Source organism: Chanodichthys erythropterus, chromosome 12, assembly GCF_024489055.1.
Source record: "Chanodichthys erythropterus isolate Z2021 chromosome 12, ASM2448905v1, whole genome shotgun sequence".
NCBI lineage: Eukaryota > Metazoa > Chordata > Actinopteri > Cypriniformes > Xenocyprididae > Chanodichthys > Chanodichthys erythropterus.
This window is the reverse complement of record NC_090232.1, coordinates 52,140,723-52,155,636: the sequence shown is the minus strand read 5'-3', so window position 1 is coordinate 52,155,636 and position 14,914 is coordinate 52,140,723. Positions and strand designations below refer to the sequence as shown.

Sequence of the window (14,914 nt, the reverse complement as noted above, 5' to 3'; positions counted from 1 at the left end):
AGAGTAGAATGGGCCGACTGATTCAAGCTGATAGAAGAGCAACTTTGACTGAAATAACCACTCGTTACAACCGAGGTATGCAGCAAAGCATTTGTGAAGCCACAACACGCACAACCTTGAGGCGGACGGGCTACAACAGCAGAAGACCCCACCGGGTACCACTCATCTCCACTACAAATAGGAAAAGAGGCTACAATTTGCACGAGCTCACCAAAATTGGACAGTTGAAGACTGGAAAAATGTTGCCTGGTCTGATGAGTCTCGATTTCTGTTGAGACATTCAGATGGTAGAGTCAGAATTTGGCGTAAACAGAATGAGAACATGGATCCATCATGCCTTGTTACCACTGTGCTGGCTGCTGGTGGTGGTGTAATGGTGTGGGGGATGTTTTCTTGGCACACTTTAGGCCCCTTAGTGCCAATTGGGCATCGTTTAAATGCCACGGCCTACCTGAGCATTGTTTCTGACCATGTCCATCCCTTTATGACCACCATGTACCCATCCTCTGATGGCTACTTCCAGCAGGATAATGCACCATGTCACAAAGCTCGAATCATTTCAAATTGGTTTCTTGAACATGACAATGAGTTCACTGTACTAAAATGGCCCCCACAGTCACCAGATCTCAACCCAATAGAGCATCTTTGGGATGTGGTGGAACGGGAGCTTCGTGCCCTGGATGTGCATCCCACAAATCTCCATCAACTGCAAGATGCTATCCTATCAATATGGGCCAACATTTCTAAAGAATGCTTTCAGCACCTTGTTGAATCAATGCCACGTAGAATTAAGGCAGTTCTGAAGGCGAAAGGGGGTCAAACACAGTATTAGTATGGTGTTCCTAATAATCCTTTAGGTGAGTGTATATGTACCAGGAAAGTACACGTACTGTAAAATAAAGTGCTACCGAAATGTTATTGTTATAAGAATGTTTTGAGAACATTATGCTATGTTCTGGTAATGTTTTCAGCGGCAAGTTTTATTTTTGTTCCCAGAATATTCTCCTAAAAAGGTAGGATAACATTATTTAAAAACATTGTAAAAATGTTTCGTGATAGCATTGTTAGAACATTATCCCCTAACATCCTTATAACTTTTTAGAGGGAACTTTCCCATCGGGCGCTAGATGTGGACTCCAACGTCATCCCTAGACGTCAAATTTTGATCGGAAATGAAAATCAGGTAGATGTCTAAACACAAAATTGTTTTTATGTCAAGCTCCAATGTCATTAAACAACTCCAAAAACAGCATTACCAGCTTCACATTACAAACCAGGTTGATTTTATTTCTGTCATATGTGTATAAAAGTTCTTATTGAGATAAAAAGAGATTTAGATGCCGATGTCATTTGAAAGTAATAGTTTGGTTTGATGTCACCATCACGGAGACTGGTGTTTGCATTAGTTGGGTAGTTCGACTTAACTTTATAATATTAGTTTTTCTTTGGTTGCTGTAACTGTTTATTATGGCAAGTACAGCAAAAGAAAAGAGGTTCAAATAATGTTAGTTAATTGTTGATTGTTTTTATCATCACATGACATGAACTGACAGGTAGGCTATTTCCAGTTAATGTTTCCAGAGATTCTGTAGTAACTGATTCATGCCTAATTGTAATATTGTGTGTCTGTGTAATGAATGAGGATACACACAGTTTTGTTCCCGTGTGCTGCATATTCATTTTTTGGGAGTATTGAGACACAAATACTATGAAATCTGATTTATCTAGGATTTACTAAAGATATAATCTTGTTTTCAGTTTGGATTAGGATTATTTTGCTTACCCCATTGGCAGATTATTTAGCTTGTTTTGTTCACTTATTTTGACTTATTTTTCCTAAAACCAAGAAATTAATGTTTAATTGTCAAGAAAATGCTTCTTGAGCTAAGAGTTTTTAGATATTTGGACTAGAAACAAGACAAAAATTCTAAGTAAGAACAGCAGTTTTTGCAGTGTTGAGTTAAGCAATGACTGTATAGCAGTGGCAAGCGGTGACTTTTTTAACCGGGTATGCTGTGTGGTGCGTCATGTAAATAAATGTGGCCAATGCAGTTATGTTGAATGGGTTTATAGCTAATATGCGAGATGCTCACGTTCTCTCTAGACATTGTTAGTTTACTCATTTGCTTGCTCATGACAAATAGCAACACAGCGAAAAGTATTTCTAACATGTTGAAACTTTTATTGAGAGTAGCCCATATTTACCTGTTGAGACGTGCCTTCACAAGTACCTGTAAGAGCTTTTGTGACGTTTGAGTCGACGGAGGCGCAACATGCGAAAGGGGGGTTTGCAGAATATGCTGTATTTTTGTAATCCGCTAGGTGCCGCTAGTGTCACAGAAATGACATACTTCAACGTATCAGTTTAGGACACAGATCTTAATCAGACACGACAAATAAAAAACACCATGACGTCAATTTAAATGTATGCCAGAAGTACCTTTTAAATTAATAATTTAAAAAAGTATAACAATTAGTATTAGCAGCCTATTATAAATAAAAAAATAAATAAAATGTAATTATAATAAATATAAGTAGGCTATAATAAATAAAAATATCAGTAGGCTATTCTTTAAAAAAAAAAGTTGAAATTATGCAAACACAAAAATGATATCGATTAACATCCTTAAACTATTTTAACTAAGTTTTCATAAAAAAAAAAATCTCTATGGAGAAAATGAAATACTATGAAAATAGTTTTAGTTATGATTTTTTCCCCCCATTTGGCTAAGTCTAGTTAGTTTTGTATCAAATACAATGTGGTTTTCGGTGATCGAGATCTGGCAGCAGCTATTTTTTCCTCTTGGGCGAGCGTTCCGCTCATAGCTTATCCTGCCCATGTAATTTGCAATAGACCAGCAAACCAATGAGAACGCGCGACAATGATGACGTTCCATAACAAAAGCGCGAAGGCGCAAAAGCTGCTGTAGATCAGCTTACCCGGAAGTCTCCGTAACTGGCAGATTTAGGGAAAATTACCGTCGTTTGGCAAATAAATTAATTACGGACAGTTACATATGCATTACCAATCATGTAGGCTACAAGCAAACTTCTCTCTCTTGCTGGAAACTGGTGAAACTCCTTTAAACCTAAAGAATCAAGCCAAAGCTCTGCTTTTGTGATTTTCCTCAGGTTGCGATGTTTAGTTAGTATTTGGGACTTTCTTCATAACTCATATCAACTCCGCGAATGTGTGTGTGTGTGTGTGTGTGTGTGTGTGTGTGTGTATGTATGTGTGTGTGTTTAGCCTTAGTTTCTTGTAATCATTAGAAGTAGTCAATAAAGCTTGTTTTGATTTTCACATATACGAGTTTCTTGTGCTGTGTATCAAATTACTGTCTTAAACTCAAAAGATCCTAAAAGTTACCTCTTGCTTATAATAATCATAATAAAATATTGTTACTGTTGGCCACAGAATAATATTTTATCCAGAATTGGTAAAATACTTTAACCTCAATTTTTCGCTGGACGAATAATTGATGAAGTGTTAAATATTAATTCTGAATAATTTACAGTGAATCAATTACAGTTGATTCGATTCGTATTCCCTGTAACTCAATTACCCCTCTTGATAATTAATTGAGCTAATAAATAGGCCAAGTCCTACAGCAGTTCCACAAACCTGGAAGATCTTAACACATATAAGCAGACTTTTTTAGAGAGGAAAATATAAAAAATTAAAAAGTAGTAGTAAGGAGAATCAATTATTGTGATTATTTTACTGCCATTGTGAGAATAACATGCAATCAAATAATCAATATAAAAAAGTAACTGTAGTCTGATTACAAGTATTTTAAAATGTAATATAATCTAATTACAAGTACTTAATTTTTGTAATCTGATTACGTAATCCTGGTTGCATGTAATCAGTTACTACCCAGCTCTGTCTATAGGCCCTGTGTAGGTTAACTATGTGAACAAATGAGACTTAAATAAGTGTTAAATGAGACTTTAAGCTCAGTGCAAGTTTCATAAAGAAAAATAAAGCATTTTAATAAAAAATGTGCATGCCAAAAAAGGCAAATCCTTAGTAATTTCTGAAAATGTGGTTCGGTTGTTATACGTTTATAGTAAAATGTAGAACCTTTGCAATTATTGTTAAGCAGTTGAAAAAGGATTGTAATCTAAGGTGGTTCTAATGTCTCTAGCCTTCCTCTTGGTGTGTCGATCAGAACACAGGAATGGATCAAGGCAATCAGATTAAATCAAAGGGGTTTATTGAACAGTGAAGATGTTTATAAAGAGGTACATGAGAGGGAGGTTGAGAATTTGTGGGTAGATGTAAGGTACTACAATGAAAAATAAATAAAGAAATAATCATCATAACATGTCTTGACTGTTATATAAATTAAATCACATTACACATCAAATTCCACTATAAAATATTATAGTATACCTAACTACAGTATAGAGTATTAACTTTCAGTGGAAAAATACTATGCAGTATGGCGCTGTCATCATTTATGTAGACATAATCGGCACGTTGAAACCTAAAGTGTCCATATACTGGCAATAAATATCACCCAGCGCACTATACAGTACTCCCATATAAACTTGACATGAATAACTCTCAGCATAGTAGCATTGTGACAAGAATAAACATATACGGAACAAGGTGAAGATATCACAAACTGCGATGATATAATCATGAACACACAGCGCTAGTTTGCTTTAACACTGTTCATTCAGATTAACTCAATAATATCGAAGAAATGCAAAATTGACCCATAATCAAATACTACGATTAACAAAGATTATCTAATGATTATAACGGGTACTCAGAATTAGTAGACGCACACAATAGCACACAAATTGAGGTTATTTCTCCCATTTCTCTCAGGCAAGTTTGTCTCTCGCTTCATTCTGCAGCATCATAGATGATGATTGACAGGTGAGCTAAGTCCCGCCATTCAACAATTATGTTGATAAAATCTTATCAAATTCGATTTGATGTTCTGGTGATAAATGTGCACACATGGTAAGATGAAGAGGCATTCAGGCTACAACATCTGACAAAAGGACAAGGTGGAGTCTCTTTCCACCTTGAATGCTGCATAGAGAGGATATTTAAAAGATGCAAGGAAGGTGTACAGGTGTGTGAGTGTGTCAGAGACACTGTAAAAGGACAAAACTCCAGCTGTCGTGTCCACATAAACACCTACTCTATTACATGAACGAGAGGTCGGAGTCTTTATATTAATGTCTTCTGTAGCATGAGAAACATATGGAAAAGATCCACAGGTAATTTTCCATGACACATCATTGTTTCCAAGCTGACTGGTGGCCTCCACTAAACAAAGATCATCATTTTTCCTCAGGATGTCCTTGTACGTCACTCCGACTGTCCCTTCCGGACCCGTCCATTCAGCCTCCCAGTAACAGCGGCCTGACAGACTCTCTCTAGACAGCACTTGTTGGACAGGTTCAAATCTCTCTGGATGATCTGGATACGGCTGAATCTGCCTCACTCGTGTTGCTGTTCTGTCTCCGTTGGAGAGACACAACTCCACGTGAGCTGTGTTTGGATCCAGTGTGAGATTGCAGGCATCTGTGAGACAGAAAACACTTCCATTAGTGTCTCAGAGAGAAACACAGACAGATGGAGAATGATTCACTTACACTTTCTTATCCCTGGTTTGATGAAGTGTTCACCCATAGGATCAGTTCTGCAGAAGTCAATGAAGATGAAGAGAAAATTAAGAAAAGGTTACAAGAATGAAAGCAAATAATAAAAGGTCATGAGTTTGATTTACAAGAAATGAATGAACTGAATGAATAAACCATGAATTAAATGTCACATTAGACATGCTTCCTGATTCTGCACATCCCATGATTCTGTGAAATCAAGGCTTTGTCAAGCTATGCCTTTGTTTTGAATAATCGACCTCTATCGGTGAAAATTTACATATTGTGGCTTTAAATGATTTTTATAAAAAAATAAGCTGTTTAGATGTTTGGAATCAAAACATTAGTCTAAGAATTTAAAGTCAGTTTTAAAGTCACTTTCTATTCATCAAATAATCCTGAAAAATAAAATGTATAACAGTTTCCACAAAAATATGAAACAGCACAACTGTTTTCAACACTGATAATAATCAGAAATGTTTCTTGAGCAGCAAATAGCAAAAAATGAACATCACATCATGACGCACAACATACTTGAGTATCTGCAGTGAGTAGTTTGGATCCCTCAGTTTGTCATTGAGAGGCTGGACTCCTGATTGTCCTGGGTTATTGTAGCTCAGATCCAGCTCTCTCAGGTATGAAGGGTTTGAACTTAGAGCTGAAGACACATAACCACAGCCTTCCTCTGTCACCATACAGCCAGACAATCTACATATGGACAAAACAAATAAGCAACACTGCATTTCTCAAAGAAATAAGCTAAAGTAACACTTTTACCTCAGTATCTCCAGCTGACAGTTTGGACTCTTCAGTCCATTATAGAGCAGCCTCACTCCTGAATCCTGAATGTCATTGTTACTCAGGTCCAGCTCTTTCAGGGGTACAGCTGAGCTGAGAATCAACAAAAGCTGCTCACAACTCTTCTCAGTGAGGTTACACCAGCTCAACCTGAAGAAAACATTTCAAAATGATCTTCTGTTAAACATCTGTCTCTTAATATACTTTATTACAGAAAGTTATGGATAGTGTCAAAAGGATATTTCACCCAAAAATAACAATTCTTTAATGACTTTGTTTGTTTATTTCATCAAATTGCTCAAACTGCTGTAATGCTAAATATGGCCAATACATTCCTTAGAACTTGAAGTTTTCTCACTGTATTTTCCATCCCATCTAGGAGGTGATGGATTCCAGAGTTCTGCAGATCACTGCCACTGAGATCGAGCTCTTTTAGGTGACGTGAGATCATCTGGATCGCAGAGACAAGCTTCATACAGCTGTCCTGGCCAAAATGACACTGTGCCAATCTGAACAAGTACAATATCAGCATTACATTTCAGGCTAGCCAGTAATTGTTTACACATCAATGGGAATTGTAATGACCTCAGTGTCTCCAGATGACAGTGTGGGCTCTTCAGTCCAGCAGAAAGCGCATTTACTCCTGCCTCGATACTGTAGTTGTGACTCAGGTCCAGCTCTCTCAGAGGACAGTCTTCTAGCTGGAGAGCCGAAGCCACAGTTTCACAGCAAGTTTCTGTCAGTCCACAGTCTGAAAACCTGTAAACATGGCAATATGTTTACTAATCATGAAGAGTTTACCTTTACATTCAATAAATACAAATCACAATAAAATTAAAATTCAAAATTCAATAAATAACTTGAATGACACACAAGTACAAACCTCTTTCGAATGCTCAAACCTATTGCATAACCAATGAGGTCCATTCTTGTGTGTTATACAGCATGTTTGAGCTTCTGCAAGAGGTTTGTTCTCATGCGTCATTCAAGTTTGGTTGAAAATATGTTCATGTTTACTGATCAAAGTTTATATGTAAAAGCCTAAATAAAATCTGTTCATCATAAAAAGTGATTGAGTCTCTTCAGAATATTTAGACTAAACCGCTCGATTCATGTGGATTAGTTTTCTGATCTCTTTATGAACATTTTGAAATGTCAATCAAGTTGCAAAGGCAGTCAATGGAGGGACAGACATCTATCAGATTTCATCAAAAAACATCTTCATGTGTGTCCGAAGATGAACAAAAGTCTGACGGGTTTGGAACGACATGGGGTTAAGTAATTAATGACTAACCCTTTAAAACATTGTTTATTTAATTTGTATTATTGTTCTGTTGTATTTATTTGTCCATTTTGTTTCTAATTAGTTTATTTGTTCTCATTGTATTGCTGACTGTATGTAATCATTTTGAGGACCGTTTTCTTACATTACTTAACCTAGTATTAGTTTTTGCTGAAGTGTCGATAACTGTGAAATTTTACAGATAATTAAAATTACTGGTAACACTTTACAATAAAGTTCATTAGTTAAACATTAGTTAATGTATTAACTAAAATGAACTAACCATGAGCAATACATTTGTTACTGTATTTACTAATCTTCGTTAACGTTAGTTAATGAAAATACAGCTGTTCATTGTTTGTTCATGTTAGTTCACAGTGCATTAACTAATGTTGACAAGATTTTAATAATAAATTAGTAAATGTTGAAATTAACATTAACAAAGATTAATAAATGCTGTATAAGTGCAGTTCATTATTAGTTCATGTTAACTAATGTTAACTAATGAACCTTATTGTAAAGTGTTACCAAATTACTCATATAGTAAAATAAGACTTTGATCATATTGCCCACCAATAATCTTGTTAAACAATCATAATTTCAATACTGACCAAAAAAATCATGATTTTAGCCCTAAAATGATATGTTGAAAAATAAAACAGAATGTAATATAACACTTGTCATTTGATTCTACTTACAGGGCTTTTCTGCAGCATCTCACGGCTGGCACGAGTCTCCTGCATCCGGGATATGTGCTGTTGAATGCCTTTGGGTTGAAGTCTTCCAGCACCTCTTCTGACATCAGAAGCACATAGACCAGAGCTGAGCAGTTAGACTTGGACACTGTTTTTGGCTGGCCACTTTCTGATCTCAGATATTTCATGATTTGTTGGTACAGGCTTCTGTCCTGCAGTTCCAGTATGCAGAAGAAGTGGTTGATGGATTTATCTGGGCATTTGTCGTTGTTTTGCAATTGCTTGATGTATTGGATAGTTTTATCAATGCATTTTCTACTGTCCAGTGCTTCGTCCAGCAAGCCAATGAGGAGTCTCTGATTGGACTCAAGAGAAATGCCCAGCAAAAAACGCAGGAAGAGGTCGAAATGCCCTCGCTCACTTATCTTGGCTTTATCAATCGCCTTTTTCAGCAAAATGTACAGCATTTGGTCTTTCTTAGGACGCACATTCTCCAGGAAGAACGCCAGCTCATCCATATCCTGCTTCAAATAGCAGAGGAACACGTGCAACGCAGCAAGAAACTCCTGCACACTGAGATGTATGAAGTAATAAACCTTCATCTCATGCAGGACAGAGTCTTTCTTGAAGATTTCAGTGCACAATCCTGTGGACTCTTCACTTGCATTGATGCCACATGCTTTTAGATCCTTCTCACAGAACATGACGTTTTCCTTCTTCAGCTGTTCAAATGCCAGCATTGCCAACTTGGAAATTATTTCTTTATTTGAGACCAAGACTTTTGTGCGATCTCTTTCAAGTTTCTCTTCGTACTTCTGGTTTTTTATATTCATCTGTATCAGCAGGAAATGGATGTACATTTCGGTGAGTGTCGAGGGAATATCTTGCCCGTTGTTCTTGATGAGAACATCCTGAAGAACAGTGGCCGTGATCCAGCAGAACACGGGAATGTGGCACATGATGTAAAGACTACGAGATGTCCTAATGTGGCAAATCACTTTGGAAGCCTGAGTCTCATCTTTGATCCTTTTTCTGAAGTACTCTTCTTTCTGCTGGTCGGTGAATCCGCGTACTTCCGTGAACAATCCTACGTACTCAGGAGGGATCTGATTGGCCGCCGCTGGTCGTGATGTCACCCAGACGAGTGCTGATGGAAGCAGTTTCCCTTTAACGAGGCTTGTAAACAAAGCATCAGCAGATGACCGTTCATTCACACATTTCACTGGCTTACAGTTAAAATTCAGCTCCAGGCAACTCTCATCAAGCCCATCAAAGATAAATGCCAGGTTACATTTTTTATAAAACTTGGTGTTTTCCACGTCATTCAATTCAGGATAAAATTCCAGCAGAAGCTCATGCAGACTGACCTCTTTACCATCATTAATCAAGTTAATCTCTCTGAATGCAAGCAGAAACACACAGTCAACATCCAGATTGGCTTTTCCTTCAGCCCAGTCCAAGATGAACTTGTGCACGGAGAATGTCTTTCCGATGCCAGCAATGCCTTTGGTCAACACAATGTTTCCCTCCTCCTTTTGCCTCAATAAACAGAATATCTCATTGCAGTTGATCGGCGTGTCCTCAAATTTGGGCGTTTTCACGGCTCGGTCAATCTTCAGAACCTCATGTTCATCATACACATCTGTAATGTCCCCTTCAGTGATGAAGAGTTCAGTGTACACTTTGTTGAGATGTATTTTGTTGTCTTTTTTGCCTTCAAAAACACGTCCTGTTTTGGCCTTCATGTTGTCTTTGTGCCTTTTTAGGATTTCTTGCAAGACATTATCATCTAGAACAAATAAAAAACAGAACAATTGCTGTCAATGCAAATGACTTCTGCCTAAAATAATTGAGTTGCTAGGAATTGTAACTTGTAGAGGGTTAGTAATTGATATACTGTAAATCCAAGTCGAATGCATTTATAACCAGAATAAAAATGTGCCTATTGGTTTTGTACCTTGTTTTTCAGAGGTCTGTCCCTTGGTTCTATTTTGCAACTCTTTAAAGATGGCAGCAAGCATCAGGAACAAAGCCAGAGAAAATGCAAACACATTAAGCACAAATCATTTATTAAAGTGATTAAAAAAAACACATTATTGCAAACTTGCAATGTATTTTATAGTGAGACATGTTAAATGTGTGATAGTGCTGTGATCTTACCGACAGCACCAGTGGTTGAGTTGAAGCTCAAGATTACTGAGCCTTGGATGATGTTTCCAGTGAGTATAGGAGAATTTACAGTTGCACCTGTTTCAGCCTTCAGATCAACACTGACTGCAGCGTGAGAGGGGCTGACTGTCTGCATCAATCCATCTACTGCATCGGCCTTCTCCAGTTCATCAGCTGTAATTGCACTTTTTTGCCTCTTTGGTTTGTCATTGTCCAGCTCATCCACTGCTTCCAGAAGCTGCTCTGGAACAGACGCCATCTTGTCTACCTGGATAAGATGAAGAGAATAGATATGACAGTTAGGGTTTGACGTAAACTAATTTAATATTTGTATATCTGATAAACTCATGAAATACCCACTTTTAACAATCACAAACACACCCAGACCTGAATTACTGAGCAACAAATATAAAGGTATAAGAATGAGAGCTGTTTAGCTAATGTTATTTTTTACAAACCGTGTACTCATTAGGCCTATACAAACATGTTCATAGTCATGCAGACAAATAAATCCAAAATCAGTCAGGTCAACCCTTAAGAAAAAGAAGTTCATTCAAGTGTGCTATTAGTATACTTATTTTAAACTAAAAATAAGAATTTATAAGTACTTTTTATGTACTTCTCAGAAATATACTTAAAGCTGCAGTCCGCAACTTTTTTTGGTTAAAAATGATCCAAAATCAACTTTTGAACAAGTACATAACCAGCCAGTGTTCAAAACTATCTAATTATCTTGTCTCGATTCACGACGGTAAGCTTGTAATAATGTTGTATAATAAGAGCGAACTGGCGGATTTCCACGGGAAATTCAAGCATGCAGCAGTTCCTCTGTGCGTCATTACGTCACGTCCGTAAACAGAAAGGAGTCCCGTCGAGAGGCTCAGTTAAATCATGTCAGGATGCTGCTGGTAGCGGATCATTTATAGCCTTTTCTCACAGCAGCTGAAATAATTAAACTTATCATTTTGATGGCGGATTGTAATCCAGAAAGGTCAAAATGACAATCATCAGTGACAACTGGAGATTCACCCGTAGCCAAAAAGCAAAAGACTTTGGACTGTGGAGTGGATACAGAAATTGAAATCTACAGGTAACACTAATACACACTAAATACACAGTCACGCAGTGCGGATGTTGTTAACATTAACAATTTGAGAACAATATAACAGTAATAATAATTTGCACGGTGATCAGAGCTAAGCGATCGTTAGATTTAATCATCATTGGCAGCGTGATTTATTGTAGGCCTAATGCTTTTTTCCTCAGTTGGTCAGAACAAAAGTGGCAGACATGTTACTTAATTGTTCAGATGATATTTTCCAGTGAAAATTCTTATATTGGTCATACTTTCAAGAAGTTGAATCTGTGATTCTGAAGTAGGCCTACAGTATCCACACCGGTGCGGTGACTGACAGCAAGCATTAGATTCATCCGTGCTGACGAGCTGTGCCGAGGCACAACGCACGTACAGATAACTGTTCCGCATATGACTGCAATTGCATGTTTCAAACAGAGATGGCGACAAAGAGGAAAAACTGGGGACAGCAGCTTTAAATTTGCACTTAAGTATACTTGACTTACTGACAGAAAAGTATATTTAGTATATTTAGCCTATACTTGTAATCTTTTGATCGATAAGTATACTTAAAAGTATAATTAAGTATTGTAAGTATACTTGGATTGTAGTTGTAGTTTACTCTTTTGATTGAGTAGCCTATTAAATAAACTTTTTTCCACATAGTTTTACATACTGTCTTATAAACTAACATTGTTTGAAAACATTGATTTATAAAAAAACAAACAAAAAACGCTTTTATACTTCTTCTAGTACAGAATCGCCGATCAAAACACAGGTGAAGAAGAAGCAGAAACAAGTGATAGAAGATTGTTCACGTAAATGTAAAATAGCACAATCACCAAATATTAAACAGCACGTAAATCAAAACTACCTAACGTTACTGAATGAAATGTCAACACTAGACGAGCTATAGGACTGTGAAACTTTGGTGTTGATGGACTCAATCTACTCCATCTGTGTTTTGATGATTGCTCTGAATCCCATCTCGACCAAGTCTTTGAAAAAAATTAATACCCACATTCAAGTTTTGATAAAAAAAAGGATGCATGAAGCTAGAATAAAATGTTTTTAAAATGGAAAGAAAAAGGTATATTTCAAGTATAAAAAATATACCTAAATAGGAACATAGTATTATAGTTAAAGTGCAAATATAATCAGTCAAACCAAAAATTATTCAGACACTAGATACAATTTTTTATATATATATATATTTTTTTTTACTTGTGGGTGCAGAACACTATAATTCATTTAAGTGAGGATAGCTAAATAAAGTAAACTGAGACATATTATACCCCAGAATTCTTTCCTACAGTGGACTATCAGTAAAACTGATAAAAATTTGGGACCAAAAATTATTAAGACACTTTGACCTGGCCATGTTTTGATTAAGTGTTATCTGATTAAGTGTTATCTGATCTTAACTCTGAGTTCTTGTCATATTTTATTACCATTTCTTAAACTATAGTGAATAAACTGTGATAATGTGTGAAATAGTGAAGGTGTCTGAATAAATTCTGGTTTGACTATAAATAGTAAACTATAAGTATGATGCTATGTTCACTTAAAGAGAAAACTTGCAGTATAGAACTACTAAACTAGTAGTTTACTGAGAGTATACTTCAAAATGTACTTTCATAAACCAAAAAATGTACTACTAATATTAAAATAGTAAACTACTACTATACTTATAATTTCACTTGTAGTACAGATGCAGTACAGATGAGAAACGTAGTTGTGAACTAGTTCTAAATATTTAAAGTTTACTACTGTTACACTTATTGTACACATAAAAATATACTTTTATATACTAAGTGGGCTATTTCAGTCCCACACAGTATTGAAATAGTAGCCTACACTTACAAGTTTACTACTAGTACATTGATATTAGTACACATACGTTACTACATAACGTATACTTAAAAATATACTTGAACATTACTTAAGTATAGGCTACTTAATAAAATTAATTTAAAGTATACTTATTTTTCGTAAGGGAAGTCAGGTCACCTTTTATAGCGCTTTACAGATTGTTTTAAAGCAGGTTGTTTTACAGTGATAACTGGAAAATGATGCATTTCGGCTTTTGTTCAGCTGAAGTCAGTTCAGTGTTGATTCAACAGATCATCAGTTAGTAAATTAGTTTATTTAATCAATAAAGCAGTTCTGCAAAAAAAAAAAGTTCAGTTCAGTTCACACAGCGTCAGTACAGTCAAATCAATAATATTGTTGAATATTCATTTTACTAAATTGATTTTATTTGTTTCACATCAAGAACGAAACATAGCTTTTAATGATGATAACTAACATCGACCTCTTAAGGGTAGATTTCGATTTCTGCAGCGCGCGCTTTGAACATAACTGCAGCGCGAGCATTGAAGTAGGCTATTGATGTTTTTTTTTTTTTTTTTTTTTTTTTTGTCGTTATGCAACTAGAAAACAAATACCTCTAAAGCTGATTTCAACGATATCGATCTTCTACGCCTTGTCGTTATAGTTGTGGTGTGGACTTCGCTGTTCTCTAAGAGTTGAGCGATTTTTCAGACTTTGATAGTTAGTATCACTTTTGGTGTGCGGTTAAATGCACGGAAGAGATTACCAGACCAAACGCGCGCAAAAGAGACTTGGGTGAACGACAAACTATGCATTTATTATTTAATCACAAATATGTATAATTTATTGAAGCTATTTTTTTTTTTACGTTTAGTCATTTTAAACTGGTGTCATAACGCTGTGTGGATGCAAAGATTAGTTTTTTATTTGCATCAAAGACGAAAATGCTTTGGTTTCAAGAAGCATTAAACGATACTCATGGACACAGAGGCTTTCACATTATTGATAAAAGAAACACAAATGTTTGGTAAATAATAAACAAAGACCTGACCTGTCCTGCAGCTCTCAAAATGCTTCCGCTACTTTTACTTTCGACAGTCTCCTCCCATGAGCCTCTCTGACGGGACAGAATTATAACGCCAGGAATCGCGTTTTCGACTTTGACCTGAAGGGGGTCTATTGTTTTGGTGAGCAGCGAAACGCTAGACGTGCAGCAGTTTTTCCAGATTTCAGGACTGGATGGTTTGACTGTAGAGCTAATATTGTGGAACTACTGAATTAACCTACTAATAAATACTGTAAGGACATTTTAATTCTTAATTCTAACATAACTTACATTTGTTTTTCTTGCAGGAATAACATTTATATGCCTTTGAATACTAAATGCCCCTACATTAGTAACATTAGTGTGCCTGAAAATATCAAGAGGAAACAAAA

General features: G+C 36.2%; 1 protein-coding gene across 4 annotated transcripts; it reads right to left on the bottom strand.

Moving 5' to 3' along the window:
• Positions 1 to 4,218: 4,218 nt before the first annotated feature.
• On the bottom strand, positions 4,219 to 14,566 carry nlrp3 (NLR family pyrin domain containing 3). 4 transcript variants are annotated; one of them, XM_067403613.1, is made up of 11 exons: positions 14,529 to 14,566; positions 13,655 to 13,810; positions 10,561 to 10,837; positions 10,358 to 10,399; positions 8,404 to 10,189; positions 7,009 to 7,182; positions 6,761 to 6,932; positions 6,403 to 6,575; positions 6,160 to 6,333; positions 5,620 to 5,666; positions 4,219 to 5,548 (listed from the first exon to the last, which is right to left on the bottom strand). In XM_067403613.1, the coding sequence occupies exons 3-11, from the start codon at positions 10,826 to 10,828 to the stop codon at positions 5,001 to 5,003; spliced, it is 3,384 nt and encodes a 1,127-aa protein (XP_067259714.1). In that variant the 5' UTR covers positions 10,829 to 10,837; positions 13,655 to 13,810; positions 14,529 to 14,566; the 3' UTR covers positions 4,219 to 5,000. The 4 variants fall into 4 exon arrangements, with proteins under 4 accessions (XP_067259714.1, XP_067259715.1, XP_067259713.1 ...); XM_067403614.1 differs by lacking the exon at positions 13,655 to 13,810 and having other exon boundaries at positions 14,529 to 14,565; XM_067403612.1 differs by lacking the exons at positions 13,655 to 13,810; positions 14,529 to 14,566 and adding an exon at positions 11,917 to 12,034.
• Positions 14,567 to 14,914: the final 348 nt, after the last annotated feature.